We start from the raw sequence: 10,258 nt of genomic DNA, 5'->3' as shown, positions 1-10,258 counted from the left end.
TGCGCGAGCGCACAGACACGCGCACGCGCGACAGCAATACATACGCGTATCGTACGCTGGCGTTATATCTAATCAACGTTAGTTCAGTGACGATTATCATTGTATCTTTTATTACGATTATTATTACTATAAATACTTATCGGTTCCATTATTTTATTATATTATATCATCGACGAAAGAGATAAGAGCGTTATACGAACGATTGGTAAAACACGTTGCCAAGAATCCGAAAATAGTTTTATCGTGCCGTGCGTAGTGTTGCAAATGCCAAATAAAAGAAAACAGAGCAAAGCGTGTTTTTTTAATTCGAACATAACAACGGCGATATTATTCGTTTAGTGGCGTGAGTGAGAGAAAGGGAGAGAACGAGAGCAAGGTGGAGTGTATGCGCGCGTGTATGAGAGCGAGGAGGGAGGGAGGGAGGGAGGGGCGGGTGAGGATGGTAGGTATGAATGACGAAGAAATCCTCGCCTCAGTTTTAATGAGGCGTGTTCGATGGAGAATCGGGCGGGCTTTAAAGTAAAAATGCTGGTGCTGTGCTGTGATTTTTATAAAAAATTTAAAAAGAAAGCAAACAGAGAAGAGCGAGACGCGAAGCAAAGTAAGAGAAGAAGGGAAAGAAGGAGGAGAAGAAGAAGAGGAAGAAGCTGTACAAGCTGAAGATCTCGACGAATTTTTATGAAAATATACAGATAGCCTAAGTACCTGGACCAGCCCTACGCTCTCCACAAAACGTAAATACGAGTTAAGGATATTAAGCGCGAGAACAACTAAATGAAAAAAAAAAGTGAGAAAAGAAAAGAAAAAAAAAATGAACGAACTTGTATGGATTGTATAGGCTGTAAAATTGTATTTGCTTTTAAAACGAAAATTTAGTATAGGTCTCTCGTAATCGCGAATTAAAAGGAACTGTCTCCAATCGTCAAAAACTATAAACTTTCGTGTATCGAAAATTCTCATTTTCGTAACGATTATTATCCTCTTGTAATTACTGTCCTGGTCTCCATTCGAATCGTACCAGCAAAAGACCCTCTTTTTGCAGGCAATAAATTTATCATTGTATTATGACAAACAACAACGTTTTAATCCAGACTTTTATCCGTTTTCGTTTCGCCGACTCTTCTTTCCTACCTCCAGTCATCATTTTGCACTTCCGCATCGTTATCGGTTTAAATATAATCATTCTCTCCTATTAACGTAAACGAAAAGTGAATGTAATTAGCAATTGGAGACAATCTCTAACTAAGGATATATTCTAGCGAGTATTACATATTTGCTACGATGTTGCATAATCCATTGTGAAAATCTCCAAACGAGTAAATTAAATAACAACATAAGACGGACTGAGATATAACGTAACGTAATAAACAAGGACCCATATACTCGTCTCCTTTTTTTTAGAGTTATAAAAATAGTGAGTCGTTACGCTTTATATATTATATACTTCGATTATATGAATATCCGAGTAAAACAGTACGTACAGAAACAAATACAGAAATACAGGCATCTTGTCGTTAAATTGTAAGATATTGTGTTCAAACTCCAGAATGTACTCTGACCCCTTCCTCGGACTACTATTATATATTAAATATGTGCACTATGCCCCAACTTGTCCATACGAATAAATATATTGAAAAATCTTACTACACGGTATCTTCGATCGTAATCGCCATCGGTATCGTCGCTATGTTATCCTTTAACGTGTTTCAGTCTACTAAATGTGTTCCTCCTATTGCATTTATCGCCAATACAATTTTCACACACGATCATTTTCCCGATGCATCTGCTCTATCCGTCTCTACTCTACACTGGATATATTCCAATTACGTACATACGTTACATACCATTCTTAGTTTCGTTTGAAAACCCTTCTCAGAATACACGCGGTAAAAGTACTTGTACGAAAACACAAAATGTACGTATATGCAAATGTATACTGTACGCTAGGGATGTTCGAGTCACTTCAAAAAGTTTATCATCTCATCAACTCTGAATGAAACAATGAAAAAATGATTCTTTCCCCGTCGATTTCGATCATTTTTTTAATCACCTTCAAAGCTCGATATTTAGAATAATTTTTTCCTGTACATCGGTAAGCATTAGCATCGGTGCCTCTTAATTCAACAGATATCCATTCGTAGAAAAAGATCGCTACCACTACGGCGAATTTTGCGTATAAATGTGCGCCATTTCTTGGTTTATCTACTGTTTTCTATACTCTACTGCATGTGAGCAACTCTAATCTAATACGAGTTGAATTAATATATTTTAATAATAATTTAGATTCTGAATATTAGTTGATACGATATCGTGTATCTTTTTACGATATTCGCTATTAGAATTGAATTGTTGCGTATGTTTCTGCAGCTGTAAGGCCGCTCCATTCTTACAATCTACGCACTTTACGAGACTTTAGGCTCGTCCAAATCTTGCTCTAAACAGCGAGATAAACCGTAATGTAATCAGCACCAATATTGGAGTTCACTACATAGTATACTATAGCGGCGGTAGCGACATTTTTCGTGAATATATATCCAGAGAACTAAGGAACAAATTAAGGAACCGATAGTTACGTGTATAGAAAAAAGATTTAAAAAATCTTAAATTTTATGCAATGCATTTCAGAATCTTCGAAATCAGAGGAAAGATAACTTCTTTTAAAACACGAAAGAGGGAGAGAAAGGGAGAAAGAGAAAGAGAGAGAGAGAGAGAGAGAGATCCCAAAACCACGTTATTGTGTGTGCGCGCACGCCTGATATGTGTCAATTTCCACGCTCGCTTACACACCAAACTTACACCTACAAAATTTTATTAAAAAATATTAAACTCTATTCCAATTCCAAAAAAACCTGTATAACATATATTTGTACATCCAACTGTATGTTTGATATAATTATAAGTACCTGTAAATTGTTGAAAATATGTTCAATTAATGATTTATTTCCGTTGGTAACAATTTTTTAATTCTGAAACAGACAGAACAATTAGGCCAGAAGGTACCATTTGTGGGCTATCAAACACGCACAACTACCAACCTAGAATAAAATTTAAAAGAAAGAGAAATTAATTTTTATAGGAAAAAATCGATTCTCAAAAAAAATCAAACACCAGAAAATCGATTTAAAAGATCGACTATTAGTTTAATTAATATTAGTAAATTGATCTTCTGAATAACTGATTCCGAATCGAACATCCCTATCTATACTCTAAGTCTGTTTACGTATAATAAATAATCGTAACTATTTTTTTAAATTTCTGTGAACATATATTTTTCGTATGGTCATCTCTTGTTCCGGCACTGTAATACGTTATATTGCCGCGAATAAGTACATACGCAGATTCAAGAGAACGCGAGGTTATAACTTAAATATGTTGATTTGTAAGGCCGTAACAAGATTTATTATCAACAATTTACATTTAACGACAGTTTAATAGTAGCGTCATATACGTAAAAAAAAGAAATACAGTTGTAAATACTGTTTAAAGCCGAAAACACGTTCGACTGTTCTATACGCATACATACGCATGCATATATAAATGTAAATAATAAAAATAGATTTGAAGGTACTGCTTTTACAATATGGATGAAATAGAATATAAATTACAATCAAATAATTCTGTCTTAATATCACATGTAAGTTGCTAGTTCTTTTCTGTTCGATCGTATTTATTTTTGTTAAAATACTTCTCCGATATATTTTTTTCTATAGGCAATATCGAAGCTGTTCGAATCCATTAAGAAAAAGAAATGCGATCGACAAACAGATCATATATCAAAGGTAACACAGTTTTTATTTGTTTGATTTACTTATGATTAGTATTGCTGGTTTAAATAGATAGCCGAGTTTAAGTTACTACTAACAAAAGTGGATAGTATGGATGTCACGGTTAGCATGTCTGTTTGTCAAGCTCTAATTGCTTTAGCTGAGAATGGATTATGGGACATTAACGAGGCGTTATCTACTTTCACGTCAAGTATTTCCACTATGAAGTACGTAAATAAATTTGATTACTGATACCTTTTACATTTTGTCTCTTCTAAGGTATTACATATATATATACGTCATGTATACATTTCAGGAATCATATGGTTACCGCTATGACCATAAGTCGTTTGCTAATATTAGACTTACAATCTAGTACAAAAGATAATACTATATATTCGTTCACGCTACATGCACCGCAGCATCCTTTCATAGTCATCTTAAATCAGGACAAATATAGCTGGCAAACTATATTAAATGAAATGACATTTATTATGAATCACCATGATCCTCGGTACGTAGTATCTAAATATTTATTTATTTGAAGTACGTTCTATGTATATATTTTATGTATGATACATATCCTTATATGTAAGCAAATATATATGAAATATTTTAATATTTTAGAGTTAAAGAAAATGGTGTGAAAATGTTGCGAGCTGTATTTTTATATATTTTATGCAATCCTTCTTTGAATTCAGTTGATTGTTGTATGCAACAAATTTGGCAATTGTTGATTAAATCTAAGCACAGTACATGCGTGCAAACGGAAATTTTACTTTGGTCATGTACAGCGGAAAAACACGCCTGTATTAATACAAATTACAGGATATTAGAGCTTACAGAAAAAGCTTTGATCGAAGGAAATAATGAATACTGTACAGCTTTACTGCCAATGATTGCATCCTTGATTATACAATTACTAAAACAAGGATCTGATCCAAGATCAAATTTTAATATTTTACTTGTTACAATAGATCGTTGTGACAAGCGTATAGGAAATCTTATGTTAACATTAATGGCTGAAGTAGTTGTTTTATGCCCACCTATTTATTTATATAGCATCTTGCAGATATGTAAGTATGCGTATTTTAAATATAGTAACAATTTACAATTAATATTTAGACTGAGTTTTCTAAATACTTGTCAATATATATTACAATAACTATACACAGGTATAATGATAGGAAAGAAAATGTCTTGCAGTGATATATTTATGAATGTATTGAGAGCATCTATCTTGAAATGGATGGCATACCCCTCAGTGTTATGTTCCGATGCATTAAACATGGCTAGAGATTTAGCGAATGGAATCTTTGTCGGAACGAAACGTACGGATGACAATGAAACGATATTCTCAAGCAGACTTTTTACAGTGTTTGCTCAATCCGATCCCTATGTTCAACTTTATACGGAACTTGTACATTGCTTGAGTATCTGGAAATCAAGTGACATTTTATTATGGCTACAGAACATGTCCCATGTATCGATCTACTTAAAAGATAAATGTAAATTGCTGATAGCTGGCTTGCTTTTAAACGAAAATGAACCGTACACAATCGAATTATGTTGCAACATACTAATTGATGCTAGCAGAGAAAACAAAAGTTTTGCATCACACGTACTGCCGTTGATATTACATAAATTAACGAAATGTAAAACCGCTACGGAATTGAAATATTTACTACTGGTTATACCGGAGCTTGCGATTACGAAAGAAAATGTTCCAATTATTACATATACACTGAATACGCTATTAAGCGGTGAAAAGCGACTGAAATACTTTACAATTGAACTATACTTAAAAGCATTGAGGAGAGAACAAAGATGTTACAGGTTTATTTCCACTGCGATAATTCGTTTAATGAAAAATGATTCCTCCTGGTATTCGGACGCAACCTGTGCAAGAGCTATGAAATACATTTGTGAAAATTGTCCTGAACACGGTGAGATGCTGGTACCATTGTTATCACAGATATTAAATCGTTCGACAGATACAAACGGCGGAACTGCGAGCGCGCTTGCACTTTGTTGTATCTCTGCCCTTTGCAAAGCATCTACTATAGACATTTGTTCAACGTGGAGAGTGCTAGCCCCGAAAATGGAGAAGGAAAAACGTACTATTGTTTTGGAAAGCCTTTGCCAGTTATTTGCCGATGTTACATCTTATCCACCCACTGGATACCTTGAAGAATACGATCAATTGATCGATAATATAATCTCGAAACTGTGGAAGTACGCCACGAGCGACGATATAAAAGTAATCGACGCTGCGTTTAAAGCTCTGTCTTCGTATCATTTGGAACAACTTACGTTGAAAACATTGCCAGAAAGATTTAAACGTAGTATCGTGTTGCCGGCAGTACACGCGAAAAAGTCAATCGATACAGCTACAAACTTGGAGGACTTATTCCCATACATACCTGGAACCTGTTGGATACAAGTGCTTGAAAATATTAATAAAATAGCTTTATCGTCGGCCGGAAATCTTTTAATTTCATTTGTGACTGAAGAAGTAAGCAGCTTTCGATCTGGCATTTATGTCTGGCCACAAGGGGAACCGCAGAATTTTAAATATTTACCGGAAAAATGCGTAATCAGAGCAGTTGGTGAATATCTAAGAAAATCTGATAAATCCGATCCGAACAAACAACGTATCATTACAGAGTGCTTACGAATATTTGCACAAAAGTATCCGAAACCATTGCCAAATATAAATTGGAATTTTCTCAAAGATACTATCGACTTATCGGCTGAAGCGAAACGATACACTCTTTCGATCGCATGTCATCACGCGAGCATATCTTTATCTGCCAAGTCTTTCATAGAGGATTATTTGTTAAAATATAAATCTATAAACGATACGAATTTCTTTTGGGAAAACAACGAACACACCGTCTTGTATTCGAATCTTGAAGACTTGTGTCAAGCTGTACAACCAAATATTATCAAGCCATTCCTAGAGACTACGTTAGAATACGTTATGGGTAAAATAAACGTCGATAATAAAGATTCGATACAGTTGTTTAATTGTATCATGTGCTCGTACGCACAGGCATTAAAAAATCAAGAAATATGTCATGCCAATTCTACGCTACTCTCTACTATACTGGATAAACTTTTGGATAGAATAGATTTAACGTGTGATCATTTTCATTCATACTTCATAGCAGCCGTGGAATTATCAACGAAGCACTTGGAAAGAATGACATCTCCTAAAGTATGGTGGGACATAACTGCTGATAAATTAAAAAATGCGATTACGATCCGAGCCGAATTAGTTCTAAAGAAACCTACTTCCGAGTCTCCTTTAACATGGTTGAACGAGATTATCGATGAAACTGCCGTCTCTACGTCCAGGTGAAACCTTTGATCCATATCAGTGATACAATTAATATCCTGATACGTTCATACCCAAATAACCATGTCTTCCTTATATTTTTATTAAAGCGTGCAAACGTATTTTTTGCAAATAATGCAAAAAGTGCTGACAGAAATGCAATTGAAGAATATGAGTTCGAACTGGATTTTGGAGCTCATGACTCAGATCCAAGGACTTTTAATGGAATCGTCATCAAGCCATAATGACAAAATACTATTCTATTTTGACGTTTTATTTATCTCTGTTGTCAGTTTGTCTGGCGTTGATTCCATGTTAATGAAACAAAAGTTAATGGTGGAATCCCAAGATATTAGAACACAATTATTTCCTCAAGCTCTAGCAATTATTTCTGATAGAGGAGATTTGAAACACGCAATTCCACAGGTATTTGTAATTACTTTTATCCGTAGCATATGATTCAAAATAGTGATTCAACATTTCGCCCTATAATAAGGGTCACATAACTTGTTATTCGAAAATTAACAGCCTCTTAAAAATGTTATACCTTTCAGGTGATGGAATGGTTAAATTACATGAGAACAAGTGCTATTTCTACTGAGTATAAATCCACGTTTCATCGATCGTTAATTTGTTTAAGGCATAATCCACATTATAAAGATGTTTGGATTAAGTATCTATCAATTCAGACGGATAGTAACGGTTGCTGTACATGACAAGCTGTACATGTTATGTAGATAGAAACAACTTTTGTCGCAACAAGTGTGCTCGTACTTAACAACTGAAAGTTTAATAAATGACATTAAAAGCAAAGGCACGTTTGCGGAATACTGTCTGGTAAAACTAGAAAAATCTATTTCACTTACGTGTAATTCCATATGGCATGAAAACAGGCAGTTACAAACAAGCATCTCGTCACATGTGCTGTATGTGACGAATTTCATAATGCTAAACTGATGTTTCACTGTTATCCAACATCATTACTGTTAATGTATTCGGGCGTGACCCAGTCAAAACTTGATCTTCGGGTAATTTCATCTTTGGTTCTAATATATTCCGTTTTGTTTCAACGTTTTTCTTTATAGGTGTACGGCTTGGACTTGACTTTCTACTGCTCGGATATGATTTTAATAAACGAGCCCTGCGGAGATATTTAAGAGCAAAACTCAATCATTCACTCTACCATATTGAAGTATAGTATGTTAAAAAAAAAATGTTTTTTTTCATTTTACAAGGACGTATGATACTAACGCATCCATTAATTTAAGAAATAGGCGAGTATATACTTGGTACTCTTCATCTCCAAATTCAGTTGGATCGTGACGTGCATGTTCATATAGATCGCAAAATTGATGAATTAACCGTTGCCCGCTTCCATTTAATGGAGTAGCTAACGTAGAGAGTAAATATGCTCGTAAATTCTCAGACGGATGTCTCTTTAAACAACTGTCATATTTGGTGATCTCCGCTTCTACGGAAAGATATAACGAAGATCAGTTTATAATTCAATGTTTGAATTTATAAATATAATTACCCAAAATTTTAATATCATCCACTGCTTTCAATCTATAATAATGTGGTGGTATTTGACATTGAGATGTTAAAATAAGTCTTGTCTTACTGATAAGTTGTGGCTCGTACTGAATTCTTGGTATTACTTCTATTCGTCTCTCAATCTCCTTCTTCAGGGACTAAATGATTGAAAATATATTTATAAATATGTGTGTGTATATATGTGTATATACATATACATATATATATATATATATATATATATATATATATATATATATATATATAACGTTCAAGGTTACTAATAATTGCATACTATAATTGCAACATTTTTTTTTTCATTTACAATGATACATACATATTTATGTAAAATTAACTTAACCTCCATAACTCTACGTACCTTTCGTGCATCATGTCCGATAGGGATGTGTGGACCACGCCGAGATCGTAACGCGAATCTCATAATTTGTCGTTTCGCAAATATAAACAATAACAATATTGTTAATACTCCAGCTGCTATAAATATTACTATCGCTACACCAGAAAGTTCTTCCGTCATGTTTTCATAATATCATTATACGTAGTATCGCTGTTCGGTAGGTCCTCTGGCGGAAGTGGGCGTTACATCGGAGTGGAAAACAGTTTGCGGCATCGACAAGGTGTACGAATAGACAACTCATCTTATGGGACTTTGTGTCGCATGTTCTGAATTACCGATTGTTGGAAAAAGGAAAACAGATTTTCTTCTTACCCTTTACACTTCAAAGCGGAGAATTTAGGAATTATATTCAATCCAACTATAGGAATAGGTAAAACCAAAAGAATGATATATTTCTATAAAGTCGTACGCATCTAACGGGTCAAGTAAAAATTATATTTACATAGTTATTATTACAGTACATTAATTGCGTTCAAACAGTGGAAGAGCGGCTCGTATAATTAAAAAAAGGAGGATAGGCTCGTGTGTGTGTTTCTCTGTAAAAATTGTATAACGATTTATCCTAAAAACTTACAACTATCGAACACGAACTATCGATGATTACAACAAACGCTTATTAATTACTTAATTCAATCTGACCTCTTATAATCGCAAATACTATATTTTTACGCTCAACTCAATAAACAATAGGAGCTGATTAAAGCTCAAACACGGAACGGTCTCATTCAAGCGAGACTAGTTCACCAGAAAGACGCTCTCTTGGTGTGACACACCACTTATTTATATTCTCGCGGGGAATCGTTTGCGTATGCGCATCGCCACCTCTTCTGTTCATTTATTACCAATTTTACGATACATATTTAAAGTCACATACTTGATGCATCATTTTGTTAACATTGTTCAAATGTTACTATTACCTTTTGTTATATCAAAGCACATAACACGGAACATTATTTACAAACACGTCTCACCGCGTCCCGCTTGCCAGTCAGGACTCCGCTAAGCTGAGCATGTGTTAGTGTCACACAAGTCGCGCAAAAATCGATAAAACTTGGTATAACAATATTGTGCAACACCGTTCACTATTAACATAATGCAACCAATCTAATAGCAGGACAATGCGAAGAGTCGCTACGCGAAAGAACGCCAGAAGGGGTAATAGACTCGTGGGAGTCCTCTATACTTGCCGGTCTTGCTGTAAGG

At 34.6% G+C, this 10,258-nt stretch overlaps 2 protein-coding genes across 4 annotated transcripts; one reads left to right on the top strand and one right to left on the bottom strand.

Annotated features, from left to right (window-relative positions):
• Nucleotides 1–3,457: 3,457 nt before the first annotated feature.
• On the top strand, nucleotides 3,458–7,921 carry LOC143430398 (focadhesin). The gene is made up of 8 exons (XM_076906654.1): nucleotides 3,458–3,634; nucleotides 3,711–3,779; nucleotides 3,837–3,991; nucleotides 4,081–4,278; nucleotides 4,392–4,840; nucleotides 4,940–7,124; nucleotides 7,215–7,530; nucleotides 7,659–7,921. Exons 1-8 carry the CDS (start codon nucleotides 3,581–3,583, stop codon nucleotides 7,818–7,820), a joined length of 3,588 nt encoding a protein of 1,195 aa, XP_076762769.1. The 5' UTR covers nucleotides 3,458–3,580; the 3' UTR covers nucleotides 7,821–7,921.
• Nucleotides 4,699–9,190, bottom strand: LOC143430399 (protein C1orf43 homolog). Of its 3 annotated transcripts, none has more exons than XM_076906655.1 (6): nucleotides 9,017–9,190; nucleotides 8,639–8,795; nucleotides 8,356–8,575; nucleotides 7,971–8,245; nucleotides 7,652–7,885; nucleotides 4,699–7,590 (listed from the first exon to the last, which is right to left on the bottom strand). In XM_076906655.1, exons 1-4 carry the CDS (start codon nucleotides 9,173–9,175, stop codon nucleotides 8,053–8,055), a joined length of 729 nt encoding a protein of 242 aa, XP_076762770.1. In that variant the 5' UTR covers nucleotides 9,176–9,190; the 3' UTR covers nucleotides 4,699–7,590; nucleotides 7,652–7,885; nucleotides 7,971–8,052. The 3 variants fall into 3 exon arrangements, with proteins under 3 accessions (XP_076762770.1, XP_076762773.1, XP_076762771.1); XM_076906658.1 differs by having other exon boundaries at nucleotides 4,699–5,201; XM_076906656.1 differs by lacking the exon at nucleotides 7,652–7,885 and having other exon boundaries at nucleotides 4,699–5,201.
• Nucleotides 9,191–10,258: the final 1,068 nt, after the last annotated feature.

The sequence above is a fragment of the Xylocopa sonorina genome, chromosome 13, assembly GCF_050948175.1.
Source record: "Xylocopa sonorina isolate GNS202 chromosome 13, iyXylSono1_principal, whole genome shotgun sequence".
Taxonomy (NCBI): domain Eukaryota; kingdom Metazoa; phylum Arthropoda; class Insecta; order Hymenoptera; family Apidae; genus Xylocopa; species Xylocopa sonorina.
This window is presented reverse-complemented; position numbering and strand designations above follow the sequence as displayed.

Coding starts and splice junctions, on each gene's coding strand:
- LOC143430399 (XM_076906655.1), bottom strand. CDS start 9,175: ATGACGGAAGAACTTTCTGGTGTAGCGATAGTAATATTTATAGCAGCT. Junction 8,796..9,016: donor TCGGACATGATGCACGAAAG/GTACGTAGAGTT, acceptor TCAATCATTTAG/TCCCTGAAGAAGGAGATTGA. Junction 8,246..8,355: donor TTTCTTAAATTAATGGATGC/GTTAGTATCATA, acceptor ATATCTCCGCAG/GGCTCGTTTATTAAAATCAT.
- LOC143430398 (XM_076906654.1), top strand. CDS start 3,581: ATGGATGAAATAGAATATAAATTACAATCAAATAATTCTGTCTTAATA. Junction 4,841..4,939: donor ATATAGCATCTTGCAGATAT/GTAAGTATGCGT, acceptor AACTATACACAG/GTATAATGATAGGAAAGAAA. Junction 7,125..7,214: donor ACTGCCGTCTCTACGTCCAG/GTGAAACCTTTG, acceptor TTTTTATTAAAG/CGTGCAAACGTATTTTTTGC.